Genomic DNA, 21,712 nt, shown 5'->3' on the forward strand with positions numbered 1-21,712 from the left:
ACCAATGAGACATTACAAGACTTACTCTTTGTAAATAAATCAAAATATTTTTAGAAGTCCATATGAAGTGGCTTCAATAAATAAAACCTTTGTTGTTTTGATCCTATAGGTTAAAGATGCGTTGATGCTTACTCAATTCAGGTCGACTAGTCTATGTAATCAATAGTCAATAGTATTTGAATTTTTTAAAATTTAAAAATATATTATATAATAATAATAATTTGATATAAATTAACAGATCAATGAGTCGAGTCAACAGGTCAGCGAGTTCAAATATTAAAACTCATGATTCAATCCAAAACTCAACGAATTTGATTCATAGCCAAGCTCACTTCACATCAGTTATCCCCTAACGAAACACTGAACTCTATAACCCTTAAACTCGACGAGCTCATCCATAAACTAGCTAAACCAGAATCACCCACCCACTCCCCATCATTTTTTTCCACTAATTCACCTCATGTTTCCCCTTCTCCTTCTCACTGCATGAAGCTCGAAGTTCTGTGTTTTGATGGTGCTAATCCCCTGGGTTGGATCTTTAACATCACCCAAATTTTCGAATACCACTTGACCCCAGAACACAAACGCCTGACTATTGCTTCCTTCTACATGGAAGGTCAAGTCCTCACTTGGTTTCAGTGGATGACCAATAATGGTCAACTTACTTCTTGGCATGTCTTCCTTTAGGCCTTATAGACCCGTTTTGACCCTTCTCAGTATGAAGAATCCACCAGGGCTCTATTCAAATTGACACAATGCAACACCGTCAATGCTTTCCTCTTTGAGTTCGAAGACCCGGTGAACTAAATCATAGGTCTTCCGCCACCATTTCTTTTGAGTTTTTTTATTTTTGGCTTGGCCCTAGAGATTCGACACGAGGTTCAAGCCTTACAACCATTGACATTGGTTCAGGTGGTTGGTTTGGCTAGACTTCAAGAGGAGAAATTCCTTAATAGTCAGCGTTCATTGCGTGGCAAAATGCCCTCCATTTCATCCTCCATAACTCTATCACCTCTTTCTTCCTCCATTTCGTCACACTCCTCACCTTTATTGCCCACACCTCTGAAACTGCCTCCTTCGTTTTCTATCAAAAGGTTGTCACCTGAGGAATTAACTTTCCGGCGAGAATGCGACCTCTATTTCAACTGCGATGAAAAGTTCCATCGCAGCCACAAATGCACCTCTAAGGTTTTCCTCTTAATTGCAGATGACGACGACGGTCCTCAGAAAAATAATCTTGAAATAAGCCTTTTACCTAACCCACCTAATATTCCTGCTCCAACTCCAGCCCAGATCAACTTACACACATTTTCGATACATCTAGCCCCTGGACTTTGCATCTGTTGGGCCATATTGTAGACCAGTAGGTAGTGATATTAGTTGACCAGGTAGCACCCATAATTTCATCCAGGAGCATTCGACACATAGTTTGGGCCTACCAACTCGGGCCACAACTCCACTCAAAGTCATGGTGGGTAATGGGCATCAGCTCCACTACCAACTTCTTTGTAAGGCAGTCACCGTATGCGTTCAGGATGCCACCTTCTCCGTCAACCTCCATGTTTTACCGTTATGTGGTTTCAGCCTGGTATTGGGGGTATAGCGGCTCAAATCCCTTGGCCCGATTCTCACTAACTACAATGATTTAACTATGAAGTTTTTTCGTAGAGGACGAATCATTGAGCTAAAGAATGGCACTAAATCCACTCTTCATCTCATCACTCCACCACAACTTCGTTGTTTGGTTAAAAAAGATGGAGCCAATGTCTTCTTTTGCATTCAAATTATTTCCATAGCACTTCATTTGACCCAACCCAACTCATTCTGAAATGTAGACTTTCACCACCAAATTTGCTTCCTTGTTCCAAACCCCATAATCCTTACCTCCGTTAAGACCTACCAATAACCATATACACCTTCTTCCCAACTCAGAGCCTTTGAATGTTTGCACATATCGTTATCTTTATTTTCAGAAACATGAAATTGAAGCCTAGGTGGATTCAATGTTGCAGAAAGAACTCATATACCCTAGCACCAATCCGTTTTCCTCCCTTGTACTTTTGGTCAGGAAACACGACGACACATGGCAATTTTGTGTTGATTATCACGCACTCAACATGATAACTATAAAGGATTTTTTTCCGATACTAACCATTAATGAGCTCCTTGATGAACTTAGAGGTGCGAGTTGGTTCTTGAAGCTAGATCTCTTATAGGGTTATCACCAGATTTTAATGAATGAGGATGATGTCTGTAAAATGGTTTTTCGCACTCATCATGGCCACTATGAATTTAGGGTGATGTCGTTCAAGTTGTGCAATGCTCTGTCATCGTTTCAAGCGACAATCAACGCAATTTTCTGGCCTTATCTTCGTCATTTAATCATCGTCTTTTTTGATGATATGTAAATCTATAGCAGAACCCTGGGAGACCATCTAACTCACCTAGAGAAGGCCTTCCAGGTCCTTTTGGATGGTCAATTCTTTTTAAAATTATTGAAATACTCTTTTGCCCAAACACAAGTGGAGTATTTAGGTCACTTGATTTTAGATTAGGGTGTTAAACCTGTATTAGCTAAGATCCATGCTATCCAGTAGTGGCCAACGCCTCAATCTTCCATGGCCTTGTGAAGCTTTTTTGGTTTCTTCTGATTTTATCGTCGGTTTATCCGTGGCTATGAATCCATCGTGGCTCTGCTGACTAGGTTGATGACAAAGGATCCATTTGAATGGTTGCCTGAAGCCCAACAGACCTTCAATGGACTTAAGGATGCTCTTATGTCAGCTCTAGTTTTGCTCTTGCCTAATTTTTCCCTTCCTTTCACTCTGGAAACAGACACGTCTAGCATCTGAATGGGTGTGATCCTGTTGTAGAGAAGGCACCCTATCACCTTCTTCAGTAAACCTTTTAGCCTCAAATTACTTTGAGCTTCCACTTACGTCAGTGAGCTTTTCACTATCATTGTCGCGATAAAGAAATGACGCCAATATCTATTGGGCCATCACTTCAACATCCTCACGGATCATTAGAGTCTCAAGGAGTTAATGACACAAGTTGTGCAAATGCCAAAGCAACAAATGTTTCTCACCAGGCTCATTGGTTACGATTATTCGATCCAATACTGTTCCGGCAAAACAAACATGGTCGCAGATGCCTTATCTAGAATTCGAGAGACCCCATTGAGCACTTTGCTGTTATTGTCAGTTCCTTGTTGGACATTTTTAGAGGAACTCAAACAACACCTTCTGCACTACCAAGTTTTTATCCAGTTGCGACAAGCTATCTCCGACGATTCGGCGACATATCTAGATTACTCCATTACACATGACTTGATTTTGAAGGGAGGCCGCATTTGGTTACCTCAAGGCTCGCATTTCATCCCAACTTTGCTCACGGAGTATCATTCATCCCCAACAGGCGACCACATGGGTGTAGCTAAGACTCTGGCACTGCTAAGCGAGAATTTCAATTGGCCTGGGATCAGAAAGGACATCGAATGCTCATAGAAACTTGTGTTGATTTCCAGCATATGAAATATGAAACCAGAAAGGTAACTGGGTTGCTTTTCCTTTTACTTGTTCCCTTTCGGCCATGGGAAGATCTCTCTCTTGACTTCATCATCTGTTTACCGACGTATCGTAGGCACACCACTATTCTAGTGGTTGTGGAGCATTTTTCGAAAGACATCCATTTGGGAATACTGCCAACTCACCATACTTCTCACACTATCACCCTCATCTTTATGGATATTGTCAAGAAAATTCATGCGATGCCAGTAGCCTGGTTTAGGATCGTGACCCTCTATTCATCAGTTGTTTTTGGCAGGAATTGTTTCGGCTAAGTGGAACTCGACCACGGATGAGTTCAGTGTATCACCCACAAACTGATGGACAAATCGAGGTGCTAAATCATGTCATTAAATAGTACCTTCATGCTTTTGTTCATAAGAAGCCATCTTCATGGGATAAGCTCTTGAACTAGGTAAAGTGGTCCTATAATACATCCTGACATTCGGGTTCAGGGACTTTTCCATATGAGATCACCTTCAGCAAGAAGCCTTTCAATATCCCTCAATACATCATCAGAACCTTTAATTTGGAGGCAATTGACGAACTCCTGACTAACAGAGAGGTTGTTTTCGTTGAATTAAGAAAAAAGCTTTTGAAGGCCCAAGCAACTATGAAGCGAATTGCGGATACCAAATGCAGGGATGTTAACTCTGATGAAGGATACTGGGTAATGGTTAGATTGCGACCTCATTGACAATCCACTAAATTTGGGAACCATGCTGCTTACTTTAAGCTTGCTAAGAGATACTATGCGCCCTATAAGATCATGGAACGCATTGGTAAGGCTGCCTATAAACTTAAGTTGCTTGATGGCGCCCGTGTTCATCCTGCATTTCACTATTCCTTGCTCAAACCATTTCATCATTCCACTTTGGATACCACCTCTCCTTTACCGTTACCAGCTACATCAATTAAGAATCAATCAATCATTACTCCCTTGGTTTGTATTGAGTACTCGTTGGGACCCTGTTTCTGTTTATCCCAAGCTGCAAGTGTTAGTCCAATGGGAGGGCTTATCACCTAATGACACATTATGAAAGGACTGGAACCAGTTAAAAGCCACTTATCACCTTGAGGACAAGGTGTTTTTGGAAGGCATAGGGAATGATAGGAAGAATGAACCACAAGTGCAACCAGGCTTAAGGGAAAGGTCCACGAGAAAGGTTACCACACCAGGGTACCTCAAGGACTATGTCTAACTGAATTTGGGTTGAGCTGGCACTAGCTAGAGATATTGCTTGATCCTGTCTGCCATTTTCTTTTCCCACTTGTTTTTTGTTATGATTTTGTTATCACAAAATTATAAATTTCATTCTCTCAGCATTACTATATATAAGACTGATGTAATAAGGTAGAGACAATGAAAATTACCTTCAATTTCCTTTTTTCACTTGCTTAGGAGGTCCCTGGCCCTCAATGCCAGGCTATTGCTCTTTCCTTATTTTTCTCTATTCTAACTACGCATCTTGCAATCATCATCTATATTTCTAATAGGTTGGCTACATAAAGCTTCTTACCTTTTTCCTCAAACATGGATTGAGGTATATCAACTTCTATCATTTTTTATTGAAAAATGTTAGTTTTGTTAGAGATCTCCTTTTGGAAGGATTTGAACCCACAACTTCTTTTCCTCCCTTTTCCCTTTCCTGTTCTCCCCAAAGTCAACCTTATATCTCCAACTTCAACCATTTGAAAATGACTAGATGTACAGATAAACTTTGCACATAGCAATGTTTTTCTTGCAGCTGCAGCAGATAAGGCATTTTAAAATTTTACTTGGAAATAATGTAATTAGGAAACAAAGTGATAATATAGTAACATCTTTGTAGTCATGTGTGGGAAAAAGAAATGAAAATAGAATTTTTTTTTTGATAAAAAAATAGCGTCTTAAATTGTTTTTGTCCTGTTTTCTTATTTTCAAATTTCAACCGAGATGATGAAAAGCAAGCGTTTTAACTCAGCAAACAGACACAGAGCTTGTTGCTCGAAAGATACTGTATTTTCAATGCTTATAGTATTTTACTATCTATTTGAAAACAAAGTGTAAGAATGTCAGTAATTTTCTTGTGGTCCAAAGGTTCAGAGTTTACGTTATAGAATGTTTCAGATAATCATGTAAAAAAAAGTATTTAGATAATGTATCAAGCATGCAGTCCGTGAATCTTTTAGAAGACAATGTTATAAGCCCATTAAAAGAAGAGAAAAAGGGTTACGCATTCGGTGGGTAAAAAGTTGTACATGATTATTTAATCAGATAATTATTTTAAAAGAATTTATAATTAAATAATTATATAAAATTATTTTACATTATGATTGATAAACATTAATCTCTTACAAAAATATGTACTTGTGTTACATTATATAATGTTTAATATAATAAATCTGCTTTATATCACATGAAAGATACTATATTATATTATATCAAATTATATTTGTTATGATGCTAAGTTTGCTACGGGTCATTATATTTAAGGTGTTTTAACACACTAAAATCGTCTCTTATCGTTAAAAATCGATATTAAGAGTAATTTAGTTAACGATATAGAATATACCAAAAATATAGAATAAAATAAAATGTGTTTCCAGATAAACGAAACTAAATGAAATAAAAGTGAAATGAAATTAGGTGTGGGTAAAAAAAAATTAAAGTGAAAAGCTTTATAAGAAAGAAGTGAGAAAAATAGAAAATAATAATAACTTTCTATTGTACAGCAATCAACACGTCAACACGTAATAAGATACTCAAGAATTTTTAGAAATTGATAAAGATTAGTTGATTTTCATAGTTTTATGTAAATGAATTTAATAAGATAAATTTTATGTCTAACATGAATGAAAAAAAGTTTAAAATTTTATTAAAAAAATAAAAACGATCAATGTTTTAAAAAGAATAACATATTATAAAAAAAAAACAATACTTAAAGAACCAAATTACGGCAAGGAACCAAGAAGATAATATACCCAAAATAAAATGTTGAAATTAAACTTGAAAGTTGTGATATGAAAGGTTTGACATCTTTTGAGATTTCAAATAAAGGAATATCATTATCATGCACGATTGGCATCTTCTGTATTTTAAAATCAAATGGAGATTGGAAAACTTTTGAAAAAGGGAGGGAAACCAAAAAGAAAAGAATGTCAAAAAGTAGGTGGGAAATGCAACACGCGATTTTTTTAGTTCATAAACCAAATGATGAAAAAACAGTAGTATTTTTCTATATTTTTTATCAGCAAAAAACTATTGATAATTTTTTATATTTTAAAATTATATGTAATGCAAATTCTTTGTCTTACATGACACACGTCCTATACTAGGACAGTACATGCAGTATAATATTTGCATTTAATACATAATTTAAAGAATAAATTGTAGTTTACTTCTTTTAGTTTTTTTATACTTTCACAACTTACCCTCTCTTATTTTTTTAGTGTCATTTAACCCCGTTTACTTTAAATTAAATTGAAATGATTAATTTTTTCTATCAAAGTTAACATTAATTAACTTTTAGTAACATCTAACCTCCGTCTACTTTAGATCAATGTGAAACTAATCAAACTATTACTATCCCTCTCTAAGTTAAATTAAAGTGAAATTAGTAAGTTTGGCATTAATGTTGACTTCAATTGTGTGAAATCCTCTTTTGTCAAAGAATTGTCTTAATTTGTGACAATTAATGTAAGATATATAACTCAGATTTCTACGTTAACTATGATGTGCAAGGTGTAGTTTTTTGTACGTGATTATATAACTTTGATGGAATCAAAGGTGAGATATGGTAGTGTGAAAAATGTTTATCCTTGTCCGTGCGTGAAGGACAATTACTCATGTCTGTCACATAAAAGATACATTGCATCCATCCTCTACAAAGCCAACATCTTTTATTATTAATCGTCATTAAAGTGTCACAAGCAACTTTCCATAATAATTCTGTTGAGAACGATTCTAATCATGTATCCTTTTGCCACCCAACACAATCTTACACTAATTGAAGTTTCCATGCCTCCTTTCAACAAGTGAAATATCAATCTCCATTGAAAGTGATTTTCAGCAAATGATGCAAAATAAAAATAAAAACTATTTTTTACACGCCTCCTTGTGTGTGATTCAACACATTTTAATAAATTTGCACTCAAAAATACCATTGTCAACCAAAAATAAAAAATGTTAACGTTAGCGTTGATAGAAAACTAAAATACTTTTACTTTAGTTCAAAAAATAAAGGGGAGTTAAGTGATACAGAAACTGTACGGAATTAGCTTTGACCCAAAATGAACGGTTTCAATCTAATCCAAAGTAAATAAAGGTTAAGTGACACAATAAAAAAATAATAATAATAAAGACATAGCACATTGACTGATGAGAAAGTTCGGAACTAGAAGGGGTAAATTATGCCCTAATTTAAAACTATACTTAAACTCAATCGAACAAAACAATTTTCAGCATACATTTCCTGATATGGAGGAACATTTGTCATAAGTGTCTCAAACATTAAAGATAAAGAGGAATAAATAGAAGGAAAGAAAAACATGATGGACATCTAATTCACTAGATAGATACAAAATAAATTTTGAAATTTTGTCCTTGGCTTTACATAAGTAATAAAGTAGTTGCAGGCTAATAATCCATGAGTATTTTGGCATAAAACAAGCAAATAAAGCTAGTTCATAGAATTCTCTCCACTCAACATTCACAGCCAGTAGATCTCTGTTGTCGTCCACCACCACCAACATCAATTGTGTCGGGCAGGTACCTGATACAATCAAACATAAAAGTATAAAACATACTTTAGCCTTGTGATGAGTAAAATGTAAATTGTTACACTTGAACTTTTAGAAGTAAATAATTGTAAACCATTTCCATGCATAAAGAAAACTTAAAAATAGTTTAGGAATGCTCACATTTCTTCTTCAGGCTCATTCTTGAGTGCATTTTTTGCTATGCACTGGAAAGCAGCTTCAACATTAAATCCTTCTTTTGCTGAGGTCTCAAAGTATGGTATGTTTCCCTTCGAAGCACACCATGCCTTTGCTTTCTTCTCAGAAATCTGCAACAAATGAAGAGGTTGTAAGGAACGGATGCATGTAGAAATAACCACCACCAAACACAAGGTGTATATTCATAAGAGAGTAGCCTAAATCATATCTTCTCACAACTATAGTCTATAGCAGAAAGCTTATTCACCACAGATAATTGTACACAGGAATTTTGTGACGGTCAATAAGCAATTTATGCCATGAGAAGAGAAGTAACTTACAACTCTGCTATTTCCACCATCAACATCTATTTTGTTTCCCAACACAACAAATGGAAAGTTTTCAGGATCAGACGGACTAGCCTGAAAATAAAATATTTGCATGAGTTTCTCACTGATCTTCAATAAAGGTAATATGGAGATACCACAAAACAGGAGAGTGGTTAAAATAAATTACCTGAATAAGAAATTCTTCTCGCCAGTGGTTAAGGTTGTCAAAGGATTTCATGACGTTTACATCATAAACAAGGACACAGCAATCTGCACCACGGTAGAAAGCCACACCAAGACTTTGAAACCGTTCTTGACCAGCAGTATCCCAAATCTGCATGTATGGTAAGAACATCTCAATTTTAGATAATTAATCTCTCTTTCATAAACGTCAAACAGATCAAAGAATACAGAACTGCTTAATGAATATGACAGCAAAAAATACAGCCAAATATTGACCTTTTATCAAGACGAAAGTGTCAAGTACTAGCCCCAACAATCATCAGATACCGGCAAATGAATTGCATGGAAAAAAATATGAGTGTGGGAGGAAGAAGTGAAGATATTTATATTATAAACTAAGAATATTAAGGTTTAAAAAGAAATCCAAATACTTGTGAGAATAGAAGACACTCTAGTTACTTTAATTTGAACAGCACCATGAGTCACTTAGTGAATCTAAGGGGTAAAAGTTATTATAGAGCTAATAAAAATAAATTGATAAGCTGTGCAAAAATTGATTTAGATTATATAGGTGGTGATATGAGATTGAATAACATAATAGCTCAATTCAAAACAGATCAGCAGCAGCAGGTAATTGTAATTAACTGGAGAACATATTACAAAAAGACTACATAGTTTTATATCTCTCACCTGCAATGTGAACAACCTATCTTCAAATTGAACTTCCTTGGTAAGAAAATCTGCACCGATGGTTGCCTTATACTGATTACTAAATTTACGATTCACATACCTAGATGCAAGGAGAGGAAATAATGATCATGTTAACAAAAATCAAATAGAAAAATAGACATCAGATATTTCCCGACAGTCATAAAAAAAAAAAGAGAAAAATCTGAGATTTGGGCATACTGATTCATCAGTGATGTTTTACCAACCCTGCCAAAAAAAATGTCAATTATCAGAGAGAACATGGTGAATAACTAACTAAACAGAAATTGCATTGAACTGGCATCATAAGCTTTCAAATATTGGTATGCATGGTCATAATATGAAGCTAACCAATGCTAGAAAATTGCAAATCTATAGAATCTATAACCATTTTTCTTTTTTCTGATACTTCCAAAAGGTTCATTTACACGAGGAAGTTTCATGTAAACACAACCATTAATCACTTCCATTTTCCCCCTAAATTGTTAACGCCTAATGTTCCTGGAAGAAATATTCCAATAATTTTGTATTGCAAAACAAACAAAAGATCGGAAATTTGAACAAAAACTATAAACTTCGAAGATAAATGCAACAACCCTTTTTCTCTTCTGGCCAGACTATATGATTTAAACCATTTGTTGATTAAATTAAACAGAAAAAATATGAAATTAAGAGAAGAAGAAGAAGAAGAAGGGTACCCGCTGTCTCCGAGGATTATGACCTTCAATAACATGCGGCGGCGAGATGCCATTGATCAGGAACTGTGTTTTACTTTTACTCGAAAATGAAATGAAAATATTTTTTTTTTCTGGGAGAGAAAATTTGTGTATGGAAGTGTTTAGTTTAGAGTTATTTGCGCGACAGGAAGTTTGAAAGACAGATGGAGGAACAGAAGAGAGTTACCAACTAAACAACGAATGCCAGCCGTGATTCACTCTTTTTTCTTCCCAAACTGCCCCACTCATCTTCATTTAACTACTCTTTTAGCTTACATCTATTAGATATTTGGATTAAAGTTTTTTTTTTATTTACTTCAATTTGGATTAAAGTTTGTAAATATAAGTTTGAGTTATAAGTATGTTATAAATTTAAGTATGATAAAAATGGATCTACTGTAACATGATTTGGGATTAAAAATTAGACTATTTTGATAAATTTAAAATAAATTTTAATAATAAATATATTTAAAATTACTACATATTAACATTACATAAAAAATAAATAAAATAAACAGACAAATTTTAATAATTACATAGTATACAGACAAATTTTAATAATTACATAGTATTATATATTCATATATTTTTATTATATATTCTTTTTGAACTTATATTATTCACATAAGAAAAATAGATTTAAAAATGAAAAATAAATGTTTCATCATAATTTTTTTCCATATTTTACATATCAGAGAAAAATTATATAAGTGTGAAATTTACTTCAATCATTATTATCAATTTTTTTTAAACTATTATTATTTTTAGAGTTAAGTTAGTTATTTACCATTTTTTTCTTATTTAAATGTTAATAAATATAAAATATATAATTTTTAAGAAAATATTTGATAAATTACATTAATAAATTATAATATTTGATATATTTAATTTAATAATGATAATCTCATAAAAATTATAATCAATATGTTTAGTTTAAAAAAATACACAATAATAATTAACAAATTCATTTACAATGAATTATTGTATAGTGCATGAGTTTAATTAGTTTTACTTTAAATAATTATAAATTTATATCTATTATTTTCTTTTAAATTTATATATTTCATATATGTATTACATCACTTTTTTTATAAATAATAATACATCACTATTATTACTTGAAGAAAAAACAAATCATCATAAATTTAATTGAAAATACACTTGAAAACATAATTAATTTTTTTTACTCAATTTTTATGTAATCATATTTCATATGATACTAAATATTTATAAAAAATTAAAAAATTAATTATTTATATATATTTTTAAATAGTACAAGTTAAAAAATTATAATTTAATCAAACTTGTAAACTTATTTGCACGGTATAAAATCTAGTAAATATTTATTATTGCTCACAGCTTATAAATGCATGGGAGGGATGGTGAAAAACATTATCATGGACTATAGGAGAAATTTTCTAGTAATCGAAAAATAACTTGAATCACAACGAAAAAATGCACAAAAATAAATTTGTTTGAAACAAATAAGTAAAATTTATAGTGAAATCTAAGACAAAACAATAAGCGGTAACAACGAGGAACATAATTAAAAGAGGATTAGACTCATACGAATAAGCAAAATACTTAAAGAAAATTAAAACATCATCGAAAGAATGTCTCCTAAATGTAGTCCTTCTTTTGTTAGTCAAGGTGGTCTCCAATTGTTGTAGCCATGGACCATTAAACTCCTCCCTTACCCTCCTTGGAAAAATAAAGTTAGCTTCTTTTGAAAATCTGGCATTCCAATGTCCAAGAGGTTATCCTTAATTCATGTTGTACCCTAACAACAACCATCCATCCGGAGAATAAAGCCAAAAACTATATATTAGCATCCAAGATCAAACACACCTCCTACTTTGTAAAGGGGTCATAAACTAATAAGTAAGCATTAACAACCCACCAAACATTCATACATGCACCACAAACAAATCATCAAAATCAACATCAACATCGTTGAATATTATTAGTCCTAAAACAACCACACAGATCAAGAACAAAAGAAAATTATTAAATGAAGAAATTGAGATAAATCTATAAAATTGACGATAAAATACATAATCAAATCAGGCTCTAATAAAATGTCAAACTAATTTACTATCTCCACACATGCACACAAGAAATCAAACAAAAAAAGCATGTGATTTTGTGTAACAATTGTAATCTAACAAACAAACATAACATTTTCAAAAGAGAAGAAGGTGACTAAGAACAAGAAGGAGAGATATCTCAACGAAAAAATTAAGACAAATCTATAAAATTGACAACAAAATACATAATTAAATCAAGTTGTGGGACAACAATTGTGATTGGATGAAATGAAAAATTAGGTTTAGACGAAGAAATAAAATGTTTTCAAAAAACAAATTAGGTTAAAAAGAAACAATATAAAATGAAGTGAGTTAATATCTGAAATGTGGTTAATCAAGTTTCACTTCTTTATCTTAAGGATAAGAAAATCAAGAAATACACAAGTGATTTTTTTCATCCATAGAACCTCTCAAGAACAAACAAACAAATCTATTTTTAAACTAACATTCTCATAAAGTTTTTATATAAAATAATTTTTTATTTCCTTTTAACGAATAATTTTTTTTATTTGCATATTTTTTTTTCCAGAAAGTTTAAAATATCATCTCCCTCATAATGCAATGGCCAACAAATCCAATAATTTTGTCAACTTTAAATGTGTTGTTTTTTTATAAAATTGAAATATGGAAAAAATAAAAAGCAAAAAACAGAAATATATGTTAAGCAGAGAAGGAATGGAAATGGCAATAGCATAACCATAGATTGAATCAGAGTGGAAAAGAAATCCCACGTCAACATCAGAGGAGAGAAAGTTCCAAGAGAAAACTGACACACGAAGTGAGAAAATAAAGCACACAAGCCACCCCACGCCATCACCACCGCCCCCATTGCCATCTCCGGCAAACGCAACCCGAAAACCTATCTAACTAATGCTCTCACCGTTCCATCCTTCCTTGATTCAATTCAATTCTTCATCAACCGAATTTCCTTTCCAATGAGACTGAGATTGATTTGAATTGAGTTTTTGCTTTTCCGAATTGCGCGGCGATTCTGTGAATTTTGAGATGAACATGCCGCCGAAGCCGAACCAGGTGGCTGTGAGAGACCTCGTCGAGGAAGCTAAGAAACGGATCGTCATCCTCGTCATATGCGTCGTAGGACTCTCCTATCTCATGTCCTGTGAGCTTCACTTTCCCTTCAATTCGTTTCACTCCGTAATCGTTCATGCGTGTGTTTTGTTCTATCTACTTCAATTCAGAGCGTTTTGTGTATGCTTTTGTTTGTTTAGTTTCAGCAGCTTTTTTTTCCCGATGTTTTGTCAATAAGTGCTCAGGGTTTTGAAGGCATCATAGTCGTTACTACATTACTTGCTGTGTGAAAAGAATGGTAGGAATAAATTCATGTGGCGTTTAGCATCTATTGCGTCTTAATTTGGAAAAACTAATTCAACAATGCTGTTTAATTTAGGACATAGGATTGTCTGTTTATCAGTTTTAAGAGAAGATGATTTCGTTTGGAGCTGTTTTGCAGGAAGGTTTTCTGTGGAAAAAGTTCAGCTCGATTCCGCTTATCTCTCTGGTTGCTGTTAGAAAGCAAAATATAGATTTCTTGTATAATTAGGAATATTGGATGTTCAAAAAATTATTTTGAGTACAAAACTGTTGCTTTAGTTAATTGTATAAGTATTGCTACATTTTTCACCATCAAAGAGTAGCTTCTGTTTTCTTTTGTTCTCTTTTGGATATCCTACTTGCTTCTTTGTTTTTGTTGGTGATGCGATACGGTACTAAGCAAAGTGATCCATTGTGGAAGCATGAAATGTTGGAAAGAATTTGGGTTAGCTATCGTTCCAGGGTAGAACCTGTTATGTACTAGGTAGAAACTCAAGACTTCACAACTAAAGGGAATTGCTTATATTTATTCAGACATGAAAGTGCATGTTGCACATTGTGTTTTAACATAATGGTCACTTCTATAGACATTATAAAAAACGCGGGTGTTGGGTGAAAAGTGAACAATAGTCCAAAACTTTCACAATCCATATAACTCTATCATAGTCACCTTGAAATTTTTTATAAAACCTCCTTAAGTAGGTACTTTGAAAACCACATCAAGATTATTAGAAATCAATATATAATAATTATATTTGACCCCCTTTGTTGTGCATTGCAAGCCAATAGTCCTTTGACCCCATTCTAGACCCTGAATATATCTGTGCAGTGGTTTAGTCTCATAGCTACTGAAAATTATGGTATGTTTTTTTGTGATATCTCCTCCTTATGCATTTTTTGTGTGTGATTTTGTTTAAGCAAGATAAGAAAAACAGAACCATGATTATATTTGAGTATTTAATTGCAGTTGAAGCTTAATAAGTAATAAACCCATGACCTTGTTGGATTCGAATTAGGGATAGATAAAGAAAGTAAAAAGGGGTTGAGGTCAGTATAGAATTTGGCAGTTTTGAATTGTTATTTTGAAGGGGAGAGGAACACCATAGCAGACTTTGTTTTATTCAAAAGCTTTGAGATTTTGTCTAAATTATGAATAAATTCTAAGGAAAAAATCCTGAAATATTATCTTTCAATGAAACCACAAGTGCCCTACAGTTTAGTTGAGTTTCATCACTTTTATCAGCTAGAGTTGGTTCTTCAAATGCCCCTACTGCCGTTGTGTTCTTTTGGTAATGATAAATTTTGTTGATACTGGTTCATGTCTTCAAGCAAATGCCTTATTCCTCAAGACCTAGAGGTTCTCACTGGTTAATTTCTAGCTTCATGTTGTTTTTTGGTTTAATTTCTTTTGCTTTCATTTCAGTGACAAGCTCCTCAGTTTGGGTCAACTTGCCAGCTGCAGCCTCCTTAATTATTATTCTCCGCTATTTATCACTAGATTTTGAAATGAAGAGAAAAGCTGCAGCATACAACAATAAAGCAGGCTCCACCAATGTTCAGTCTTCAAAGAAGCCTGTTGAAAATCATAAAGTTATTGCAAAGTTTGAGTGGAGAACAAAAGTGAATTCTCCTGTTGTTGAGGATGCAATCGATAAGTTCACCAGACATTTAATTTCTGAGTGGGTGACAGATCTTTGGTATTCTCGCTTAACACCAGACAAAGAGGGTCCCGAGGAGTTAGTGCAAATAATTAATGGTGTTCTTGGGGAAATTTCCGGACGCATGAGAAACATAAATTTGATAGATTTTTTAATAAGGTTCTCAGTGTCATTTTTCAACTGTGGTTTTTCTTTATTTCAGATTGTAATTTGATTGACTGGGAGTTAACCTTTTTTGGTTCAGGGATCTTATTAATCTCATTTGCACACATTTGGAGCTGTTTCGTGCTGCCCACTCAAAGATTGAAAAGCAACATACAGGTTCATTAACAATCGAAAGTCAAGACATGGAACTAAAAATTGTTTTGGCTGCTGAGAACAAATTGCATCCTGCTTTATTTTCTGCAGAAGCCGAGCATAAGGTTTTTTCACTTTCTTGTTTTATATGTATGCATTGAGTAATGGGGTATTTTGTTTTCATCCATGGGCCATATTCTTTTCTTGCATTTTTTAATTTTGGGTTATAATGCTGTGTGTATTCTTAACTTGCAGGTTTTGCAGCATCTGATGACAGGTCTTATGCATGTTACTTTCAAGTCTGAGGATTTACAGTGTTCTTTCTTTCGATATACTGTCAGGGAGCTTCTTGCATGTGCTGTAATACGGCCTGTCCTAAACTTAGCAAATCCAAGGTATCTGTTTTCTCCCATTTTTGTATCATTCTTGATGTATGTTGTTGTTCTCATTCTCCCCTTTTTTTTTTGCTGACAGATTTGTTAATGAAAGAATTGAATCTGTGGTAGTTAACAAGACCAAGGTTAACAAGGGGGTTCCTGCAGCTCAAGAGGCATCTCACACTAAACCAGATGAGATACAAATCTCATCTGATGATTTCTCCAAGACTTCAGATCCTTCTGTTACTGGTGTTGAGCTTGTGCAGCTAAGGAATGGTCCATCTAAAAATGCAGAGCCATGTGCTAAAAATAATGCCCGTGATAATATTACTAAAGATCCGTTGCTTTCAATTGATGCTCGACCTTCCCGTACATGGAACTCATTGCCTGCAAACTCCCAAGCTAATGATGACCAAGGCCTTCAACAACATCGCTCAGGAGAGTGGGGAGATATTTTAGATGTCATCTCTCGCAGAAAGACCCAAGCTCTTGCTCCAGAAAATTTTGAGAATATGTGGACTAAAGGCAAAAATTACAAGAAAAAGGATGGTGAGAACCAGTCAAATGAGCATGTTTCGCAGCATCCTGTGGTAGGGAAACTGCCGAAGGTAGATCATATGAAAGCAATATCTGGACCAAAAGAAAGAGATAGTAATTCCAAGCTTATTCTTCCCCCTAAGAGACGCCACATTAATTCTGGACACAGCAGTCAATTCTCTGTAGAAAATACATCCATTAATGTAGACAAGAATGGATCAACTTCAGTTACCTCATACAAAGACGATGAGTCAGTTGCCTCTTTTAAAGATGATGAGCACAGCCACATTTATGGGCAGATGAGTGATTCAGAGAGCAGTACTTCTTATACCTCTGAAGATAACGAAAGTAGTACAGTCACTGGTCTTGATTCCCCTGTCACTAAGGTTTGGGATGGAAAAAGTAATAGAAACCAGGCTGTTTCTTATGTTCATCACCCACTTGAAAATTTTGACCATCACGGTGCAAAGAAAAAGAACAAGAGCCATTCTCGGTATCCAAGATTATCCAGAGCCCAATCTGGCAGTCAAGGGTCTTGGCCTGGTGGTCATAAAACACAAACGTGGCAGGAAGTTGAGAGAACAAGCTTTTTATCTGGAGATGGTCAAGACATACTTAATTCTTCAAAATCACATATAAATTCTGAGGAGTCCAGTGATGATGGTGATATGGAAAGTTTGGGTAGACTTTATAGTGGAGCAGCTGCCTCCTCTTCTGCCTACTCTATTTCTATATCAGATTCTTGTAGTTTGTCTGTTGATCCCCTGAAAAGTTCCTCTGCCGTAGATTCCTTTTACAAGTTGAGATGTGAGGTACTTATGATGGTGATATGTAGCTCCTTTAATTAATGATGAACAAGTTCATATACTAAAATGTTTGTATATGAAAAATGTAAGATAATTTACTGTTGCAGGTCTTAGGTGCAAATATTGTGAAGAGTGGCTCAAAAACCTTTGCTGTTTACTCCATATCCGTTACAGATGTAAATAACAACAGTTGGTCGATTAAAAGAAGGTGCTAAGTTTCTGCTATGTCTTATATCAATGTTTCTAATAAATGTTTTCAGTCTACAGTGTTTTCACACGTTTCTTGTTTTCCTTCCTTTTTTTTATTACATTTTTTGAGGTTTCGCCATTTTGAGGAGCTACATCGACGCCTGAAAGAGTTCCCTGAGTATAATCTTCATTTGCCACCAAAACATTTTCTGTCAACTGGTTTAGATGTACCAGTCATTCAAGAGCGGTGTGAATTACTGGATAAATATTTGAAGGTCAACTTAACAGACTTTTTTATGTATTAAACTTTTGCATTTCTCTGGTTCCTCCCTCCCACTACCCAATGCATGGCATTAGAACACACTTTTGGATAAATTTTGTTTGGCTTGTCCTTTTCTGTTGTGTTTATACACTATTGCTTGAGACATAATTTTCTCTTACCTAATTGTTACTTTGGCTAATTGGTAGGCATGCATTTTTAATGATTTTTAAATTTCCATTCTTAATTAACTTTTTGTTTTTTCTGTAGAGGAATAAATTATCTGGTTTTAGTACTGTGATAGAACTGGGATCACCAATATTCTGTTACCAGCAGGATAGATGTTGGATATAAGTGTGCAGGAAAGATATTGGATATGAGTGTACCTTTATTTTGAGATAATACTTCCTTTTGTGTGTATCATGTAGAGTTCTTTTTCTGTCTATGCTAATGATTTTCAATGATTCAACCAATATTTTTGTTGACTCGTGACTTATTGGTCCTCAGAAACTCATGCAACTACCAACAGTTTCGGAATCAATTGAAGTATGGGACTTTCTCAGTGTTGATTCTCAGGTCTGATTTCTTTTCCAACTGCTTCCACCCTTCTGTGTTATCAATATTTTTTTAACAATATCTGGCTTATCTCTTATTATCATATGTTATCCATTGCAGACGTACATATTCTCAAATTCTTTTTCTATCATGGAAACATTATCAGGTGAATCATGGTTGATGAAGGATGTTGAACATTTGTAGTTTTATTATCTCCCTTTCCCATCTTTTGACATGTCTTGGATTTTTTTTTTTATTGAAAACTATTATAGTTGGCTTGAATGCCAAACCATTTCAGAAGACTAAAAACACTTCGAACTTCTCTGCACCTGCAAGTGATCCTGTTTCCTTTCAGAGAGAAAACTGCAGTGCTGAAAGTAAAGAGGCTGTTTTGGGAGCAAGAACTAATGTTGAGGCCAATGGATTGAGGTCAAAAGTAAACAGCACACCTCTTTCTCTGCCAAAAAAGAGTACACATGAACCTAGAAAGTCATTTGACAATTCTAGCAGCAATACAGACATTCAAGCACAGAAGAGTGCACCTTCTCCCAATAACTTGCAGAAGACAGCGAAAGAAAGAGATAATTCAGATCAAGTTTCTGAAGTGCACCATGATGCTTCCGATGCTTTTCCAACAGAGGTTATAAAGACAATAAATCTTAGTTCTGTATTTTTATTCTTTTCAACTATAGATGAATGATTTAATTTTATCATTCATCGTTGTTATTTAACAGATAAATGATTGTATTTGGTTTTTTATATCATTTCTCCTAGATTATTATATGCTTGATCGCATCTTGGTTCTGATTAATATAAAATTCTTCAATGCAGTGGGTGCCACCAAATTTGAGTGTACCCATTTTGGATCTGGTTGATGTTATCTTCCAGGTTCATGATGGTGGATGGATTAGGTAATTTGAAAATTTGTAGTCGTTTCACCTTAAACATAAGTTGTTAAATTTAAGTTCCACAAGTAATCATATTTATCTTCTTACAATGTATGTCTTGTGTGCAATACAGGCGGAAGGCTTTTTGGGTTGCTAAACAAATCTTACAACTAGGAATGGGTGATGCCTTTGATGACTGGTTGATAGAGAAAATTCAGCTTCTCCGTAAGGGTTCAGTGGTTGCTTCAGGGGTCAAGCGAGTTGAGCAAGTAATCTTCCGGCTTCCCTCCCCCTCTTTTAAATTGTGATGTTCCGGGGACTGTCCTCATTATTTAAATTTATTTCACTCTGTTGAAATGCTATAATTTTTATTCCTTATAGAACCCTGATAAGCACATGATCGCTTTAGTGTTGTACTGATGTGGTATTCTGACTGCAACTTTCTTTAACAGATACTCTGGCCTGATGGAATATTCATAACCAAGCATCCAAATCGACGACCTCCGTCACCTTCTAGTCCATCTCAGAATTCTCCTCATGGCAATCAACCTACACAAGTGTCTTCTCCAAGGTTGGATGATGAGCAGAAACAGGAGGCAGATCGGCGTGCAAAATTTGTATATGAGCTAATGATTGGTAATACCCGTTATACTGCTCTCATTTATATTCAAACTTTTGTCTACTCAATGTCTATCTAATTCCAATGAAAAAAAATATTGTACTTAGCTGATCATCCCTGTTCATGTAGATCATGCACCGCCAGCTATTGTAGGTCTTGTTGGTCGGAAGGAGTACGAGCAATGTGCAAGGGATTTATATTTTTTCCTTCAGGTAATTTTTGTCTAAATGAATTGAAGTTGTCTACAGAAGCTTCTTTTGTCTATCTATTAATTTCTTGGTGTTGGTGTGGTTGTAAGTTGTAACATTATCCATGATGTTTATGATGCTGAACATTGCATTCCAATTTATAATTCACTTTCTCACTTGGAGCATGATCATAAATATCCCAGCGTTTTTGGGTAACTGGGTCTTTCTGTCAAATCCCCCACACCCCCAATATCACGTTGGTACCATTTTCATGAAAATGCTTTTCTAATTGACAACCGTTCTAGTATAATTAAGATATTGAAATATTTATTACTGAAGAAATTATTCTGTTCAGCTATGATTGATTAGAATTTATAACCTTTAGAATGCTAATGTGTTATTGGGATATAGTAATCTTGTCATGACAGGAGTTAATTGATGTCCTTTTGGGGTTTATAATTCCTTTTGAGATCATTTCTCGAGCTATTCTTGCTCAAGCACATGGCTTTAATTAGGCACAATCAATCAAAAACTCAAGACATATTACAGTAATTAGTAATAACAGTCAGTACTCTATAGTGAAGTCAGTGTTGAAGTTATTTATAATATTATGTTGAGTTTTCATTTGCATCCCTGTAGACTATGCTCATGCAAGAATTACTCTCATCATTCTCTCTCTCTCTCCCTCTCCCTAATTTAGTTGTAAATACTTCCAATTGACTTCCTTGCAGTCATCCGTTATCTTGAAGCAGCTGGCTTTTGACATCCTGGAGCTGCTGCTGACATCAGCATTTCCGGAGCTTGATAATGTATTTAAGCAGCTGCATGAAGAAAAGCATAAATTTGGTGAGTTCAGAACACAGTAAATATTACAATTTTCAGACGAGGCACGGAGAAATAATGGTTTAGATGTTTCGTCTTCCGAAATACATTCTTTTTCTTGTGATTGTTCCTGATTGCCCTTTTGTCTCTGCAACCGCTATCCTTCTCTTTCTGCCAACTAATGAGCCAAAGGCAATTCAATTTTTCCATCTACCAAGTCAAGTTTTGTAATTAAGGTTGGCATTTTGAGGCAGACGTCATGTAAATTTTGAGATTAATGCAATTATTTTGAGATTCTTTATTGGCTAAAATTTTGTCGAGTCATATCAACTAATCTGCTGTCAAGGGTTTTGTAAGTTATCTGTCGATTGCGAGAAAGCTCTTATTAAATGGATTATTAGCGAGGTCAGTAAATTCCCTTTTGAACATCAAGTGGCTTATACTCTTATCCAAACCACCAGCTAATACTTTTAGGAGCACTTGTTTCTAGGCATAAAATTTTATTTTCGTTAATCACATTTTAAGAAATATTATGTTTGAATGTATTACTCCATGTTTACTTGAAAATTAGTAATTTAAAAAATATATTTAATAGAAGTAAATAAACAAAGAAATACGAAAGAATGAAGTGAGAATAAGTAGGTATTTTACTTTTATTCCCATGAAAATTAAATATACCC

At 34.3% G+C, this 21,712-nt stretch overlaps 2 protein-coding genes across 5 annotated transcripts; one reads left to right on the forward strand and one right to left on the reverse strand.

Annotated features, from left to right (window-relative positions):
* Positions 1–7,992: 7,992 nt before the first annotated feature.
* LOC114422924 (ras-related protein Rab7) lies at positions 7,993–10,613 on the reverse strand. Its single transcript, XM_028389487.1, has 7 exons — positions 10,402–10,613; positions 9,905–9,931; positions 9,686–9,785; positions 9,000–9,146; positions 8,825–8,905; positions 8,469–8,614; positions 7,993–8,320 (listed from the first exon to the last, which is right to left on the reverse strand). Exons 1-7 carry the CDS (start codon positions 10,452–10,454, stop codon positions 8,251–8,253), a joined length of 624 nt encoding a protein of 207 aa, XP_028245288.1. The 5' UTR covers positions 10,455–10,613; the 3' UTR covers positions 7,993–8,250.
* Positions 10,614–13,182: 2,569 nt separating this feature from the next.
* On the forward strand, positions 13,183–21,356 carry LOC114422405. Of its 4 annotated transcripts, XM_028388739.1 has the most exons (15): positions 13,189–13,626; positions 15,262–15,655; positions 15,741–15,918; positions 16,049–16,188; positions 16,268–17,519; positions 17,621–17,721; positions 17,833–17,977; positions 18,469–18,537; positions 18,637–18,682; positions 18,789–19,156; positions 19,348–19,427; positions 19,537–19,672; positions 19,856–20,039; positions 20,152–20,234; positions 20,942–21,356. In XM_028388739.1, exons 1-15 carry the CDS (start codon positions 13,512–13,514, stop codon positions 21,074–21,076), a joined length of 3,426 nt encoding a protein of 1,141 aa, XP_028244540.1. In that variant the 5' UTR covers positions 13,189–13,511; the 3' UTR covers positions 21,077–21,356. The 4 variants fall into 4 exon arrangements, 2 of the variants coding, with proteins under 2 accessions (XP_028244541.1, XP_028244540.1); XR_003668684.1 differs by lacking the exons at positions 18,789–19,156; positions 19,348–19,427; positions 19,537–19,672; ... (1 more) ...; positions 20,152–20,234; positions 20,942–21,356 and adding an exon at positions 18,232–18,323 and having other exon boundaries at positions 13,183–13,626; positions 18,637–18,685; XM_028388740.1 differs by lacking the exons at positions 19,348–19,427; positions 19,537–19,672; positions 19,856–20,039; positions 20,152–20,234; positions 20,942–21,356 and having other exon boundaries at positions 13,184–13,626; positions 18,872–19,029.
* Positions 21,357–21,712: the final 356 nt, after the last annotated feature.

The sequence above is a fragment of the Glycine soja genome, chromosome 8, assembly GCF_004193775.1.
Source record: "Glycine soja cultivar W05 chromosome 8, ASM419377v2, whole genome shotgun sequence".
NCBI lineage: Eukaryota > Viridiplantae > Streptophyta > Magnoliopsida > Fabales > Fabaceae > Glycine > Glycine soja.

What these genes read in the sequence shown, in the direction of transcription:
- LOC114422924 (XM_028389487.1), bottom strand. Translation starts at nt 10,454, where the DNA reads ATGGCATCTCGCCGCCGCATGTTATTGAAGGTCATAATCCTCGGAGAC. An exon ending in ATAATCCTCGGAGACAGCGG is followed by an intron (nt 9,932 to 10,401) that starts GTACCCTTCTTC and finishes TTTTTTTGGCAG; the next exon opens with GGTTGGTAAAACATCACTGA. An exon ending in GAGAAGAATTTCTTATTCAG is followed by an intron (nt 8,906 to 8,999) that starts GTAATTTATTTT and finishes TTTTATTTTCAG; the next exon opens with GCTAGTCCGTCTGATCCTGA.
- LOC114422405 (XM_028388739.1), top strand. Translation starts at nt 13,512, where the DNA reads ATGAACATGCCGCCGAAGCCGAACCAGGTGGCTGTGAGAGACCTCGTC. An exon ending in TTTACAAGTTGAGATGTGAG is followed by an intron (nt 17,520 to 17,620) that starts GTACTTATGATG and finishes TTACTGTTGCAG; the next exon opens with GTCTTAGGTGCAAATATTGT. An exon ending in TACTGGATAAATATTTGAAG is followed by an intron (nt 17,978 to 18,468) that starts GTCAACTTAACA and finishes ATTGGTCCTCAG; the next exon opens with AAACTCATGCAACTACCAAC.